General features: G+C 41.8%; 3 protein-coding genes across 3 annotated transcripts; 2 read left to right on the top strand and 1 right to left on the bottom strand.

Annotated features, from left to right (window-relative positions):
• Positions 1-6,912: 6,912 nt before the first annotated feature.
• Positions 6,913-9,081, top strand: LOC121975958 (protein SAR DEFICIENT 1-like). Its single transcript, XM_042527901.1, has 8 exons — positions 6,913-7,071; positions 7,157-7,232; positions 7,321-7,373; positions 7,455-7,948; positions 8,032-8,192; positions 8,273-8,467; positions 8,554-8,647; positions 8,727-9,081. The coding sequence occupies exons 1-8, from the start codon at positions 6,977-6,979 to the stop codon at positions 8,849-8,851; spliced, it is 1,293 nt and encodes a 430-aa protein (XP_042383835.1). The 5' UTR covers positions 6,913-6,976; the 3' UTR covers positions 8,852-9,081.
• A 5-nt stretch (positions 9,082-9,086) lies between these two features.
• On the bottom strand, positions 9,087-9,880 carry LOC121975959 (16.9 kDa class I heat shock protein 3-like). Its single transcript, XM_042527902.1, has one exon. The coding sequence runs from the start codon at positions 9,810-9,812 to the stop codon at positions 9,162-9,164; it is 651 nt and encodes a 216-aa protein (XP_042383836.1). The 5' UTR covers positions 9,813-9,880; the 3' UTR covers positions 9,087-9,161.
• Positions 9,881-10,913: 1,033 nt separating this feature from the next.
• On the top strand, positions 10,914-11,657 carry LOC121975957 (16.9 kDa class I heat shock protein 2-like). Its single transcript, XM_042527900.1, has one exon. It carries the CDS (start codon positions 11,004-11,006, stop codon positions 11,472-11,474), a length of 471 nt encoding a protein of 156 aa, XP_042383834.1. The 5' UTR covers positions 10,914-11,003; the 3' UTR covers positions 11,475-11,657.
• Positions 11,658-17,177: the final 5,520 nt, after the last annotated feature.

Here is a 17,177-nt window from a genome sequence, read left to right as displayed (position 1 = left end):
TGTACGCAGTGTATAGCATGAAGAGAATGACTAAGGAGTTATGGGAGTCCCTAGACAAGAAGTACAAGATGGAGGATGCAGGGGCCAAGAAGTTCATCATGGGTCGATTCCTGGACAACAAGATGGTTGACTCTAAGACGGTGATTAGCCAAGTCCAGGAGCTTCAGGTGATCTTGCACAAAATCCTTTCAGAAGGAATGGTTCTGAGTGAAACCTTCCAGGTAGCTGCTATCATTGAGAAGCTACCCCTAGGCTGGAAGGACTTCAAGAACTACCTGAAGCACAAGTGGAAGGAAATGAAAGTGGAGGAACTCATTGTTAGACTTCGCATCGAAGAGGACAACAAGAGTTTAGAGAGGAAGTTGTTCTCAGGCTACTGTGAAAGCCAATGTGGTTGAGCACATTCAAAACTTGAAATGGGAGAACCCTAAGTCTTCCAAGATGAGACCCAGAGGAGGCATCAACAAAAAAAGTTTCTCTAAGAAGTGCTTCAACTTTAATCGAGTCGGTCACAAATCTTCAGAGTGCAGAAAATCGAAGAAGAAGCAAGAGGCCAACCTAAACGAGAGACTAAAACTGGACGACCTCTGCACTGTGGTCTCCAGATTGAACCTGGTCGGTTCAAATCCGTGGCAGTGGTGGATCGATACTGGAGTCATCAGACATATCTGCTACAATAAGTGTTCGACCCCGTGATTGTTTTGATGTGATCAACCAAGTTAGGTTAGGTTTGATCCCTGTGTCTAAGTATGAGGGAGCTTAGGAACACAGGAAGTCGAGCAGAAGATGCAGCTAGCGAGAAGGATGACATGGGAAGGGAGCCGACGGGCTCAGTACATCTGAGGGATGAAAGGGTTGTGGAAGAGTATACCGGTGGACGAGAAGAATGTACGTGACGTTCGAGGGATGAAATGTCGAAGCAGAAGCTTGCTAGAGGAGAAGGCCGAAAATTAGGTTCGGGTGAGCCTTATTTCAGTTGGCCACAATCACCCAGGCGATCGGAGTAGCAGGAGAGAGAAAGGAGCTGAGCAAACCTGCTGGAGGTGCCCTCAACAGAGGTTGAAGGCACCCCCGAGGCACCCTATGCGCCTCCGCCATCTTCAGGTGGAGGGTGTTGGTTAGTCCTAAGAAAATTGTACCGGTTCCACTGTACAAAATTTTTTTGTACAAGTGTCGTACCTTTCCTTAAATAACCTATTGTATTCTTTAGAAGTTAAATTAGGAATCGCAGACGGAACTTAACATCATTGATTCCAAATTTAACTTATCTGTTCTTAATTGTTTAGATTTGAATCGCAAGCGGAACTTAACACTATTGATTCAAATCTACCTAAGTTATTAATTCTATAAATATTAATTTCCAAAATTGACTTCCAGGACTTCATGGCGAGGCACATGGCCTTCTTGGATATGGGAGCAACCACCACCGCCTAGGCAAAGCCATTTTAAGTTTAATAATTAATTTCGAATTTTAATAATTTTGAATTTTAAGTTTAATAATTAATTTCGAATTTTAATAATTTTGAATAATTAATAATTAATTTTGAATTTGAATAATGAATCATTAATAATTAATTTCGAATTTTAATAATTTTGAATTTTAAGTTTAATTACCAATTTTTATTGTTTTAGCTCCCCCTGGATCATAGCCTCGATAAGGTTTATTGAGGTAATGTATTTGATCCTTAGGGACCCAATACTGTCCAAGTCCAACTTGATTGATCAGGTTGGACTTGGCAACCCATGCTTGAATTATGTTTCTATTATTTCTATTAACTAGAGACAGATATGATTTATATTTTGTTTTGGTCTTAAATCCAAGTCCGGATTTGTTGTAAATGGCTCGTTGCTTTCCAAGAATTAGATCCAAATTCTTGGAACCCAAGGTGAACCGTTCCAACGTGTCTTTGAGTTCTTTAATTTGAGTTTTCAAATTAGAATTTTCTTCCTCAAGTTGTTGGACTTGAGTCGAATTTCCAATTTGAACTGGCTCAGTTAAAGCACTCAAGTCAGTCGCTTCCTTAAGGGCTGTTACCTCCTTTTGGAGCGACTTAACCCGGACGTTGGATTTAGCCAACTTCTTTAGTAAGTAAGGAATTAAATTTTCTGAATCATCTAAGCTAATACTTGAAATTAGAGCACTTACAGTGGTTTTGGGTCCTTCAGAAACGGATACAGATCCGTGGCTTCGCTCGGACTCGGTGTCTGATTCGCTCTCGATTTCTGAATCGGGCTCGAACTCGGACTCGGTTTCAGCAACATGTGCTAGTACTGGTAGAGCGAGAAGGCTCGCTTGCTCTTCTTCGTCCGATTCGGATTCATCTGATGACTCGGACCATGCTGCCTTCAATGCTTTCTTCGTCTTGCTTGTTCCTGCAAATAACGCAACACCTTCCTCGGCCGGACTAGTATTAGTCTGCTCAAATAAATTATTTATTAAAACATGCTTACCTATTTTTGTATCAGGAATGCCTTCGTGTAACTCAATCAGATTCTCCCACAGCTCCTTGGCACTTGAGAATGGGCCGGCGCGATTCAGTTCCTTATTCGTTAAGCCACACTGAAGTGTATACGTTGCTTTTGCGTTTGCTTCTACCTTTTTGATAAGGTTCGCGTCCCAGTTCTCGTACGGTAGTGGCTTGCCGGCGCCGTTAGTTGGCAGTTGAAGCCCGGTTTTGACGATCATCCAGACTTCAAAGTGAGTCTGGAGATACGCCTCCATCCGACCCTTCCAATCTCCAAAATTATCTCTGGAGAAGAGCGGTGGGCGAGCAGTGTTGTAGCCTTCTTGATGGGTCATCTTAGAAAGACAATCTCGCAAAATAAACACAATAAAACTTGTTCCAAGACTTAGTCTTGGATTAGTAATGCGGGAGAGAGATAAAAATAGTAATTCAAGAATTTTGGAAAAAAAAAGATAAAATATTATTAAAATATTATTAAAATAATATTAAAAAAAATATTACTACAAATTTTTGAAAATGCAATATTTTGTTAATTCCAACCAATGGTAAAAAGATGAAAATTAATTTTTCAAAAGCAGTTTTAGAGGGAAAAAATGAAAGGCGTAAAATGCTTGAATGGTAGTTGCACCAATTCAAAGCCACGAAAAATGCTTGAATGGTGGTTGCACCAATTCAAAGCGACCCCGCTCTGATACCAATTGATGGATCGAAAGCGCTAGAGGGGGGTGAATAGCGCTCGTGGCTATTTCGTTTTTCGAAATCGTAAAAGCTTGTTCAGAAATAACGCAGCGGAAAGTAAATAAAGTGGACACGAAGGATTTACTTCGTTCGGAGCCTGTGACGACTTCTACTCGAAGGCCCATGATCCTTGATCGCTTCCGGTGGGTAATAACTATAATTCGTAAAAGCTATTACAAGCTAAGTACAATTTAAGCAGAAAAGAATATTGTACCGACAATAAAAAGACTAAAATTGAAGCTCCGGGTTGTCGTTGCAGCACTTCTGAGTCGAGACGTTAGCAGCTTGTCGCACGGAGAATGCTTAGAAGATGGTGTATTTTAAAGCTGCACCTTAACCCTCCTTTTATATGAGGTTCCGGGCGCCTGGGACCTTTCCGGGCGCCTGGAGTGTGACGTGGCCAGCCAACCAGGTTGCTCCACGTCGCGAAGTCGCGCAGGGGATAAAAGTTGGTCCCGGGCGCCCGGACCTCCGGGCGCTCGGATCCATCCCGGGCGCCCGGACCTCCTTTTTCCAGGAGCCGCTTTTTCCAGGAGCCGCTTCTCCTGCAAAACAAGGTTAGTCTGAGCAATTGCATACCCTGCAAGACAATGTTAGAATCTGATAATTCATAAGTGAAAAAGAGCTGACAGTCTTCGGACTGTCCGAGTCTGACTTCGGATTTCCAACCGGAAACCCTAGGTCGACCCGACGCCTACTGTTCCCTCTACGGGGAACGCGTCCTCACCTACTCCACTCAGGAGATTTACCTGATGCCAGTCCGGTCCTCCAGACCTACTGGACTTTTCGCCTAGGGTTACCACCCCCTAGGACCTAGGGTTACCGCCCCCTAGGGTTTTTCTCCACCTAGGGTTACCGTCCCCTAGGACCTAAGGTTACCGCCTAGGGTTACCACCCCCTAGGACCTAGGGTTACCGCCCCCTAGGGTTTTTCTCCACCTAGGGTTACCGTCCCCTAGGACCTAAGGTTACCGCCCCTTAGGGTTTTCCTCCACCTAGGGTTACCGCCCCCTAGGGTTTTTCTCCACCTAGGGTTACCGCCCCCTAGGACCTAAGGTTACCGCCCCTTAGGGTTTTCCTCCACCTAGGGTTACCGCCCCCTAGGACCTAAGGTTACCACCCCTTAGGGTTTTTCACCTGCCTAACCGCAGCTAGGACTTTCCTGAAACACTCATTTAAACATGTTAGATCACACACTAACTTAACCTTGAATCCTTTGCCATTATCAAAACTAAGGTTCGATCGTCGGATGCTTCCCGCACCAACAAATCTCACCCATTGATAAATTAAAGAAATAAATATCAAATATATGTGCTTGTTATTATATTAGGATTAAGAGCATACACTTCCATAATTACTGAGGTCTTTGTTCCTTTATAAAGTCAATATAAAAAGAAACGACCTCTAATGGTCCTACTCAATACACTCTAAGTATACTAGTGTAATTATATAGTTAAGATAAACTAATACCTAATTACACTACGACCTTCCAATGGTTTGTTCCTTTCCATATTGGTCATGAGCTACTGTTTATAATTTATAAAGAACCGATAACACGATCTTCTGTGTGTGACACCACACATTATGTTATGTAGAATATAAATTAATTGAACATCTACATTTGGTATATATAAATGTAGACACTTGACCAATGTGATTCTTATAAATGTTTATACAAAAGCTAGACTTTTAGTATATACTCCAACATAGGGTGCCTCCATAAGCAAGGGAGACACCCTCCATAAGCAAGGGAGACACCCTCCATGCCTATGGAGAGCTCCCTCGACCTTGCCAAAGTAGTCGTTGGCAGCGGATAAAGCTTTATCCATTGCTGCCTTGCTGGAGGCACCCTCCATCTACCTTGGAGGCACCCTCAAGCTATGGATAGGATTTCCAGGAGCTATAAAAAGGCTCCTAGAGCTAGGAAATAGGATAACAATTACTGTAATCAATTTCCTTGTCTTTCCTGAGTTTTCAAAGATTGTAAGAGGCTTCTCCGCCTACACAAAGGAGATATTTCTAGTGGAGCTTTGTAACCACCTCAGATTAATAACCACGTAGGTTGTAACCAAGTTAAACTCATTCACCTCCTTTAATTGTCTTAGTTGTTCATTTGAGTTTATTATTATTGTGATAGTGCTACTAATCTGAGTTGAAAAAATAGAGAAAGGTTTTTATTTTCTTTACAGACGATGCGTCCTCTTACCGGCCCCACTACTCCAACAAGTGGTATTAGAGCCCAACCGCCTCAGAAGGACTAACCACTGACTGAAGCATCAAGATCAAGATGATGGCCGGTACAAGAATTCACCCACCAAAGTTCGAGAGAGACTTCGCACAATGGAAATCGTGGATGGAGGTATTCTTCAAAATAGATTTCAAAATTCTATTAATAATGAAATATGATTTTATAGTTCTAAAAGACAAAGAAGAATATCAGTGGACGAAGAAGAAATAAACCAACTTCGTGGTGAACGGTAAAGCAGAATTCCATCTGCTCAACATTCTTCTACCCTAGGAGGTCAATCGAATGGGCAGCTACGACTCCACCAAAGATCTCTGGGAGAAGTTTCTAGAACTTCACGAAGGAACTTCGGAAGCAAAGTTATCAAGGCAAGACATTCTCTGAACTCAGCTAACAAACCTTCACGAATCTCGAATTACATATCCTAAAGAAATAAAAAAGACAAATCTCAATTGTAATGTCTCTAATCTACTTTAATTCAAAACACCTCTTCCTATTTAGTATATATATTTTTTTAAAAAAAAATATTTATTTATTTAGTATCTAATAATAGGAAAGAAAAAAAAGTACATGAATATCCCGAGAAAACCGACTAAGTCATAAACAACTAGTAATTCTTATAGAAAATTTATAGAACTAAATTTTTTATTACATCATTTTAATTAAAAGCGGAAATATAAACTAAGGGATCCATAGATTGTGTTATCGTCATTTTGAGCTGCCTCTTATCTCATCGGTTCCGCCTCTTGTAATAAACAATATAATGTGTCTAAAGACTAAGTACGAATTAAATTTCTGAGGACACATATATGTAAGTTGTCGGCTTGTCGTATTTTTTGAATTTACTTAGTGTACCGTCTATTTTAAAATTATAAAATCTGAGTACTTAATATAAAATAATAATAATAATAATTTAAAAGCAAAAAGAAAGAAAAAATGAACTGCGTATCGTTGACTCCGAACGCGCAAAAGAACCAAACCGCATCTCGTCGACTATCGCTCCTTATATTTCTTGTCGGAAACGCAGGTCGACAGACAAAGGATCTTCCCCAAGTCGAGTCTTCGCCCACGTCTTCACGCGTAAACGATCGATCCAACTCTCGACTTCACGCGGGGACCATCCGTAAGCAACCGCATCAGCTTCAAGCGTACCCGCCTCGTCTTATCTCTCACGTCATCTGACCATTTTACATTGTCTGCGACTTTGAATATTCCACGCCCAAATCGCATGCCGCAGCTTCTGCCATTTGCTTCATGGAAATTGCCAACACTTCGACAGTTAATCTGCAAAGATTACGAGCACCGGAAGAACCTCAGTAACTGCACTTTGGAGGTTGGACTAGCAGACACAATTCAACTGTCTACTACAAACTCCCTTTACCTCACCTTCCAAGCTTCTTCCAGGCAGTTTCCTTAATTCTCCTCCTTGCGGCAGCTCAATGTCCATTCTCCATAAATACTCCGTACTCTAGATCACAGCGACACTATACCTCTCTAATCTCTTCTTCCTTCCGTAACACAGGAAGGAGATGACAGCCAAGAGGCTTCGCCAGGACTCTGATCGAGACCGCGACTCATCCTCCGACGAGGAGCGAGCCCGTCGTCAGATCCCTTCGCTTTCCACGTTAGTAGTCCTTGATGAACCCACTTCTGCATTTTTTTTTTATGGCATGGTCCTTTTTTTCATGATAATAATGGCTGTTTAACAGAGTGGTCAGAGAGGCGATGGTGTTTAAGTCTCTGCAGAACGTTTCCTTGGCGTTGGAGCCGTTGCTTCGCAAAGTGGTATGCTCCATTTCTGCGATTTAGAGAAACTTGTGGTGATTGAGGAGATGAACTAATGGCCGTTTTCTTCGTAATGGAAATTGATTAGGTGCAGGAAGAGGTGGAGAAAGGAGTGATCCGCAGCATGCGCTTGTTCCATAGGTAAAAGAATTGTTGTTTTCCTTGCTGTAATCGGTTGCAGAGATGCGAACTTTTTTCCGACTTCGACGCTTGCTCTCTCAGGTCTAGCTCGATGCGCATAGAAGCGGCGCTGGAATCGTCGAGCTTGAAGCTGGTGTTCAGGACGCAGCTCTCGCTGCCCATTTTTACCGGAAGCAAAATAGACGGCGCGGAGAACAAGCCGCTGGAGCTCGTCATCGTCGACGCTCGCACCGGCGAGCCCCTGAGCTCGCCGCTGCAGTCGCCGGTCCGAGTGGAGGTGGTCGTGTTGGACGGAGACTTCCCGGCGGAGGACGAGCCGGAGTGGAGCACCGCCGAATTCCAGCGGAATATCGTGAAGCAGAGGACGGGAAAGAGGCCGCTGATCACGGGGGATGTCAATATCACCATGAGAGATGCCTCGGCCGTCATCTCCGATCTCTCCTTCACAGACAACTCGAGCTGGATCCGGAGCAGGCAGTTCAGGATCGGCGCGAGGGTCGTCGCCGGGATCCACGGGCAGAGGATTAAGGAAGCCACGACGGCCGCCTTCATGGTGAAAGATCACAGGGGAGAACGTACGTGAACACAGACTTCCTTTGACTCATATGGATCTACAAATCAACTAACTAACTAACCACGATCACAATCCATGAAACAGTGTACAGGAAGCACTACCCGCCAGCTCTCGAAGACGAAGTGTGGCGGCTGGAGAGGATCGGAAAAGATGGAGCTTTCCACAAAAAACTCGCCTCTGCAAAAATTCATACTGTTCAAGAATTCCTGAAGCTACTGACCGTCGACCCTCGCTTACTCCGCAAGGTATGCCCGACCGATCTACCTCATCTCCAGTTAATCGAAAAACTACGATCGACTAATTCATGAAGGTTTCCATGGATCAGATACTGGGAATTGGGATGTCAGACAAGGTGTGGGAAGCAACAATTGTTCATGCCAAGACCTGCCCTGTGGGAGACAAGCTTTATCTGCACCAAGGATCACAGTGCAGCCTCTGGTTGAACCCTATTTGTGAAGTGGTAGGGATCGTCTATGACGATATCACTCTCACATTGCAGCAACTAAGCAAGCATCAAAGGGTAAGTAGTACTGTCGATTCTTCTTCTCCTAAACTCGACAGCTCTGAGAATCACTGAAGCTCGAACATCGATCTATCTATCTGCAGGCCATCGTGCATCATCTGGTTAAAGAGGCGTACCACAACTGGGACAGATTGGAAGAAAGCCACGCACTATTCGACCACCGGATTCTGCCCCAAAGTCAGTGAATCCAATTAGTTTAACCGAAAGAAAGTGGTTGAATCGAGATACTGACGTTGTAGTTTGATCTTATTCACAGACTTGGGAACGCAACGGGATGGAGCGGAATCGCTGACTTGGTATCCAGTTCATCAGGGGATTGCAGTCGATTGCCAAATTGAGGACTACGAGATCCTCGACCCTGCACTCCCCGGCTTCGACTGAAACAGAGTAAACAAGTTCCACGAGGGTTGTGCAAAGATCGATGCTCCTCCTGTTAATGTACATTAGTTCTGTATTTTGTTAAGATAAGTCGCCCTGATTGCTTGTCTGTGAACTGATGCAAGACTCGCAAGCTGGCACGAGGCGAATGCATGTATTCTTTCATTTGTAATTTTGTTTCTGCACTCTTGTTTATCGATCGATTACAGCAACAATGATCAACTTTCTGTTCATCTTGTTCGAATATAAATTTAATTAGTAGGATTTTGATTACTTTGGCTACTGATTACATTATTTCAGACACATGAATCGATTAACGATGCCAAAACGTGCAGCAAACGATCTCGTCCTTGTTCTTCTTCCCTTTCTCCGACCTCTTCTTCTTGCCGTCTCCGCCCTCGATCTCAACCGACCTCACCTGCGGCTTATTCGCGTCCTCCTTGGGCACCACCAGCGTGAGCACCCCGTTCTCCATCGACGCCTTGACCTTCTCCGCCTTTGCGTCCTCCGGCAGCCTGAACCTCCGCCGCCGGAGGTGCCCGTCGCTACTCCTCCTCTCCGAGCAATGCCACGTGCACTCTTCTTCTCCTTCATCATCCTTCTTGTCGCGCGACCTTTTGGCTGTGATGGAGATGACGCCGCCGTCCTCCACCTCCACCTTCACGTCCTCTTTCTTGAACCCCGGGAGGTCGGCCTTCAAGACGTGAGCCGCCGCGGTTTCCTTCCAGTCCATGGGGATTCTGTCGTCGCCGGAGTCATTGAACTGATGGAAGATGCTTCCATATGGATCGAGCAGCATGTTTTGGAGCAGAGACATGTTAGAGCAGAGAATTATACGTTCTGTCGTTGGTACGATCTCGAAGTTAAAGTTGGCACAGCATTTATAGGGAGGAATTGATGGAGTAATGGAAGTCTCTAGTTTGTTCTTCGTGCTTCTGTTTACCCTTGACCAACACAACACCATGTAGCACAGGAAAGGAGAAGAATGGAGTAGGGGAAAAAGCGAGGTCAGGAAAGGAATTTAGAGAAAATGAAGTGTTAAAATTGTCTCGAGCAGTAGCAGCAGAATCCAGAGAGATCTTGTCTTCTCAGAGCATCTGGGAGCTCTTCACGTAGCGGAGGGATCTCGTTCATCTTCGGAAGAGCGGCTCCCTGTTTAGGACGCCTTGCTTTTTTTTCTTTTTCTTTTTAATTAAAATTAATATTTAAATTTAAGTTTTGTTTTTTAAAAAATATATAAATATGATGTGTGGGGTTGTTGAATGAGATGTGTGGGACACTTGTTGAAAGATTTTTTTTTTATTTGACAGTGAGGAAAGATTTTAATTTTTGAAGCCACGTGGATGTGGCATCGGCGGAGAGCGCCATGCAGTACTCTCCGATCATAAAGGCTGTACACGGTCTAGAGAGTGCAAATCCATCCATCTGTTTAATATAAATTAAAGGATATTTTAAATTATGTATTTTTGACAAAAAGAACGTTGCTTACAAAAATCAAAATGACACTTTAATAATTTTTATTTTAAAAATATTTTTATTTTCAATATATTATTATAACAATTAAGACTAACTCATATAATATATAATAACTACTGCAATAATTACTATTTAATTTCTTAATAAAAAGAAATTTGATATAATAATATTTTATATATAATAATTTTGATTAAAATAAAATAATAAATTTTTTTATATATTTGACATAATGAGTAATTTAATAATTTACAGAATTTAAGATGTTTTTTAATTATTAAAGAAGCATTGTCACTTTTTTAATATAATATTAAAATAATTAAAATAAATTTATATAACTTTAATCAAATTCAATTATAATAAAAATAAAAATATTTTTAATATAAAATATATATTAGAATACTATTAAAAAAATACTTCGTAAAGGATGCAGAGGACGGAGCTCGAACTCTCCAGACTCTACCGGAACGTGGTCCCCATGGTTAATTTAGCCAGTGGCTTCCGGCTACTTCCAGAACAGCCCACGATCCATCTGGACTGCGGTAACTTTTTCTTTCTTGAAAGTTCAAGCTCCATCTATTCCATCCTATAAATAGCTTGTTCGATCACTCCGATCACCATCGAACAAAGCACCCATCGTCTTCTACAACAAGCTCAAGGTACACATTCTAACTCTATTCCCATGTCGATCGTGAGGCGCAGCAACATCTTCGACCCTTTCTCGCTCGACATTTTTGATCCTTTCCAAGGCTTCCCCTTCGATGCCTTCCGCTCCCTCGCTGAGACGCGGCCAGGCTTCGTGGACGAAACCTCCGCCTTCGCCAACACCCGCATCGACTGGAAGGAGACCCCCGAGGCGCACGTGCTCAAGGCGGATCTCCCCGGCGTCAAGAAGGAGGAGGTAAAGGTGGAGGTGGAGGAAGGGGGGATCCTCCAGATCAGCGGCGAGCGCACCAAGGAACGAGAGGAGAAGAAGGACAAGTGGCACCGCGTGGAGCGCAGCAGCGGCAAGTTCCTGCGCCGATTCCGCCTTCCGGAGAACGCCAAGGTGGATCAGGTTAAAGCGAGCATGGAGAACGGCGTGTTGACGGTGACGATCCCTAAGGAGGAGGTGAAGAAGCCGGAAGTGAAGGCCATCGAGATCTCCGGCTGAGCGAAGATGAAATAAAACTCGAGTTTTAGTTTTTCTAAAACCTAAATAAATAAGTTTGCAAGAAGAGTTCGGTCTCGTGTTAGACTGGACTCCAAGCAGTGTGTATTCTCTGTTTCTGTTTCACTTCCATCTGTGTGCTCTGTTTCCGTTGCTAGTGTTATAAAGTTACTTGTAATTTCTTTACCTGCCTCGTTATCCATTCTACCTCTTCCATATAACACCATTTCCTCCAAAGTTGTGGTCACATCTAATACAACTTTTCTATGAAAAAGTCAGGCATTTTGTTTCGATAAAAAAAAAATTAGTCAGATAAAATTCATTTGACTATATATATATATATATATATATATATATATATATATATATATATATATATATATATATAACATGAAAGGAAATGCAAAATAACTATTTGAGTTTCTATCTATTTGATAGAAAATAGAGATTTTATGGTAATTTTTAAATTTTTGATGATTAAAATAAAATTATTAAAAGATAATTATCATTTTATTTTAAAAAAAAATCATCATCGCAGAGTGTGAGAAAATAGAGTAATTTAGAAGGTCAATCGTATGACTTTAAAAGGTAATTAATCGTTATGAATTTTTAATAATTAAATATGAAAATTTTAGGATTTATAGGGAATGGTTTTCGCTAAACACAATTTTGATCCAGTTTCTAATAGTTAGAGCATAAATCATTTTAAATATTTGTGATAGATGTGTGATAGATCTAATAAATCCAACTATTACAAATTCAACCTTAAAGTCATAAATGCGACATTATGATGGTACTAAATATAAATGATGTGAAAAGTGATGTGAATAGAAAAAAAAAAGAAATTTTTTTTTGAATGAGATTTTAGTGAAATATTAAGAATTTTAAGACATGTTTATTAGTTTATATGGATTCACATGTATTAAAAATATGAATAAATGTATGGGGAGAGTTTTTCTTTTATGTGTGGGTACGTAAGGGGTTCAAATCTAAGGTCCGGATTGTACTGAATCATATCGATTCGTGTGCGAGCACAATCTACGCGTGTCGAATACTGGATCGGTCGAGGAAAAATTTGTCCAAATGGAACGGATGCCACGTAAACTTTTTGTTGTTATGTAACGGATGCATTACGATCGACGTTTCATTGCTCGGTGAGTAATAGTCATTAATCGACCATTAACGATGTCGTTGATCTGAACTCCTATATAAGGAGGCGACGATCACAGTTAGAGAACACACAGCAACACAAGCAGAAGCTCTTCACCTTCGTTCCCCTCCTCCTCTGTCGTGCAACTCCTGCTCGGCAGAGTGCTCGTGATAGTAATCGGGTGTCACTCAGTTCACTGTGACCACTAGTTCTTGGTGGGAATCAGGGTCAACCGTTGTATCCTGAGAAACAAATGACCCGAGTAAGCCTCGAAACATAACCGAAGGTGGACAAATTTGTTTCAAGGAAACTACATCAATCACAGGCCTCGGTCCGCTGCTCAAAGCCCAATCGGCCACTTGCCCAATCAGCCTCTTCGCTCGGCATCTTTGCCCGGCCAGATCTGTTCTCCCGATCGGAACCATCTCGACCTGCCTGTCTGTTGGCACGTCCAGTCGCTCGGAAGCGTGCTCATCCAGTCGTTTTCTATTCTTCGCCCGGCCAGCCACCAGCTCGCTCGGCCTCTTCGCCCGACCGGCCTCCAGTTCGTTCGATCGCTCACCCTTTCGCTTGGTTGGTCACTCTGCTCAGCTCGACTGACCACTTGGCTGCTTCGCTCGGTCTATCTACCCGGCCGACCTTGATCTCGCTCGACACTCGATCGTCAAGCTCGCTTGGTTAAGCTACATAGTCGACCTTCAACTCGCTCGATCTCTCTACTCACCCAACCGGCTATAAGCTCGCTTGGTCACTCCGCTCGGCCAGCCACTTGGTCGGTCTGCTCTGAAAGCTGCTGCTCGGTCGATCTCCCTGCTCGGCGACAATCCACTCTGCCGTTCTTCTGCTCGTAGCAGAAACCAGCCCTTGCTGACAGCCTGAGATTATCCGCTCAGGTCATCTCAACTATAAGTTGAATTTAATTCAGTGTAGTTTAAATTCAGCTAATATCTTATAAATCTCTGGCAACAGATTATTTGTTCCAACAATCTTGAAACAGATTTGATTCTATTGAGATTGCCACAAAATAAAATGTTAAGGTGCAATAGACTCAACACGTGCAGGTCCCCTCCGCCCCAATTGGAACTGTGTCAATCAGTCACGGGGAAAGACCAAAGAAGTTCAGTGGACTGAACTTCAAGAGGTGGCAGTAGAAGATGCTCTTCAACCTGACCACGCTCAATATGGTTCGGCTATTGACCGAGGACCCTCTCAAGCGTGCTGAGGATGCTAATGCGCAAATCATCAGTGCAGTGGAAACATGACTTATTATGAGTTCCTTTGCTGAAACTACATCCTCAACTGTCTTGCCAACTCACTGTACATCGTGTATAGCATAAAGACAATGACTAAGGAGCTATGGGAGTCCCTAAACAAGTAATACAAGATGGAGGATGCAGGGGCCAAGAAGTTCATCGTGGGCCGATTCCTGGATTATAAGATAGTTGACTCCAAGACGGTGATCAGCCAAGTCCAGAAAATTCAGGTGATCTTGCACGAGATCCACTCAGAAGGGATGGTTTTGAGTGAAACCTTCCAAGTGCCTGTTATCATTGAGAAGTTGCCTCCCGGCTAGAAGGACTTCAAGAACTACCTGAAGCATAAGCAGAAGGAGATTAATGTAGAGGAACTCATTGTTATACTTCGCATCGAAGAAGACAACAAGAGTTCAGGGAGAAAGTTATTCTCTCAGGCTACTGTAAAAGACAATGTGGTCGAGCACGGTCAAAGCTCGAAACGGAAGAACGCCAAGTCTTCCAAGATGGGACCCAGAGGAGGCATCAGCAAGAAGAAGTTCTCTAGGAAATACTTCAACTGTGACAGAGTGGGTTACAAATCTTCGGAGTGCAGGAAGCCTAAGAAGAAGCAGGAGGTCAACCTGAATGAAAGACCAAAAATGGACAACCTCTGCGCAGTGGTCTCGGAACTGAACCTGGTCGGTTCAAACTTGTAGCAATGGTGGATCGATACTGGAGCCACTAGACATGTGTGTTGTAACAAAGAGTTGCTCCACAACTTCAAAGAAGTCACTGGAGACAAAATGTTCATGGGGAACTCAGCAACCTCAGACATTATGGGCAAAGGAAAGGTGGTACTGAAGATGACTTCAAGCAAGGACCTTACTCTGAACAATATGTTGTATGTTCCGAAGATTCAGAAGAATCTAATATTCGGATCACTATTAAGCAAGCATGGCTTTCGCTTTGTATTTGAGTCGGACAGAGTTGTATTGTCCAAGAATGGAATGTTTATAGGAAGGGATTTATCTGATGGGTTATTCAAGCTCAATGTATCATTAGGCCCAAGATAAATAAAAATGAAAGCTCTTCCACTTATATGCTTGAGTCTTCATGTTTGTGGCATGGTAGACTATAACATATTAACTACGATGTACTGCATAGATTAATAAATTTACAAATCATACCTACATTCTACCTTGACCCAAAACACAAATGTGAGATTTGTGTTGAAGCGAAAACGACAAGGTCATCCTTTTAACATATTGAAAGAAGTAAGGAACCACTTAACCTAATACACACTGATGTATGCGACCTAAAAGGTACGCCAACACGTGGTGGTAATAAATACTTCATTACTTTTGTAGATGATAATACAAAATACTGTTATGTGTATCTTCTCAAAGTAAGGATGAAGCTATAGAGAAATTTTCTCTCTATAAGAATGAGATTGAAAACCAGCTTAATAGAAAGATTAGGTGATTCGAAGTGACCGAGGTGGTGAATATGTATCTCCGTTTGTTGAGTTGTGTGTTGAACATGGGATCAAACACGAAACAACAGCTCTTTATACTCCTCAGTAAAATGGAGTTGCTGAGTGAAAGAATCGAACTCTAAAGAAAATGATGAATGCTCTTCTATTGAGCTCTGGATTGTCAATTCATATAGGGGGAGCTATGTTAATAGATAATTACCTTTTAAATAAAGTGCCCCGAAAGAAAATAGATAAGAACCCTTATGAGTTGTGGAATGGAAGGCAACCGTCCTACAAATACTTACGAATGTGGGGGTGTCTTGCCAAAGTGTTGGTGTCTAATCCGAAAAGGATTAAGATAGGACCAAAGATTGTTGATTGCATATTTATTAGATATGCACAGAACAGCAGTGCATATCGATTTGTTGTGTATGAATCAAAAATACCTAAGATACACAAGAACTTGATAATAGAATCGAGAAATGCCTCATTCTTCGAGTATGTGTTTTCGTATAAGACCCGAGAGGATGCTAGATCCTCAAAATGGGTATATGAAACACAAGGTGAAGATGATGAGGAACTAGGGGAGGTTGAGCTTGTTGGAGTGTATACTGAAAGCCTAAGCTTTGTAAACATTCATTATGAATAAAGAATCACATTTGGTCTAATTATCTACATTTGTTTTGTAGTTGTTCATTTAATTTATATTGTAGATAACATAGTATGTGGTGTCACATACAGAAGATGATGTTATCAGTACCTTATAAATTATAAACAGTAGCTCACGACCAGAATGGAAAGGAACAAACCATTAGAAGGTCGTAGTGTAATTAGGTATTAGTTTATCTTGACTATATAATTACACTAGTACACTCAGAGTATATTGAGTAGGACCATTTGAGGTCGTTCCTTTTATACTGACTTTATAAAGGAACAAAGACCTCAGTTATTATGGAAGTGTGTGCTCTTAATCCTAATATAATAACAAGCACATATGTTTGATATTTATTTCTTTAATTTATCAATGGGTGAGATTTAGTTCGATGAATCAATAAACCCGATAAATTGGGAAATGGTATCACTCATAGTGTGTGTTGTTGATTATAGAAGGAAACTGTGTCCTAGTGATACTAGGTTGATAATGTCCTCAAGAGGAGCTCATAAAGATTGTCATGTTAAACCCTGCAGGTGGACTTAGTCCGACATGATAATAAGGTTGAGTGGTACTACTCTTGGACTTAGATATTAATTAAATGAGTTGTCAGTAACTCACTTAATTAGTGGACATTCGATATCTTAAACACAGGGAGATTAACACACTCATAATAAGAAAGGAGCCCAAAAATGTAATTTGGGATTGGTGCGGTAGTTCAATGATAGTTCTCTAGTGGAATGAATTGTCATTGATAAAATTAAGTTGTGTGTTCGGGGCGAACATGGAATGCTTAATTTTATCGGGAGACCAAAACCAATTCCTCCTCTCGGTCCCTATCGTAGCCTCTTATTTATAGAGTACTATACCCACATATACCCACCTTCTATACCCACCTAAAGGGGGCCGGCCAAGCTAGCTTGGGAACCAAGCTAGGGCCGACCTAAGCTTGGGTTTAAGGTGGCCGGCCCTAGCTTGAACCCAAGCTAGTAGGGCCGGCCATAATTAAATAAAAAAGAAATTTAATTTTAGATTTTATTATTATGTGGAAGATATAATTTAAAGAGAATATCTCTCTTGTAAAAGATTTACAAAAGATTAAAGAAAGAGATTAGATCTCTTTCCTTTTTTGTAGATTGGAGAGTTTTTTATTTTCTCTTTAAAATTATTCACATGTTAATAAAATTAAAATTAT

Source organism: Zingiber officinale, chromosome 4B (genome assembly GCF_018446385.1).
Source record: "Zingiber officinale cultivar Zhangliang chromosome 4B, Zo_v1.1, whole genome shotgun sequence".
Classification (NCBI taxonomy): Eukaryota; Viridiplantae; Streptophyta; class Magnoliopsida; order Zingiberales; family Zingiberaceae; genus Zingiber; species Zingiber officinale.
This window is presented reverse-complemented; position numbering and strand designations above follow the sequence as displayed.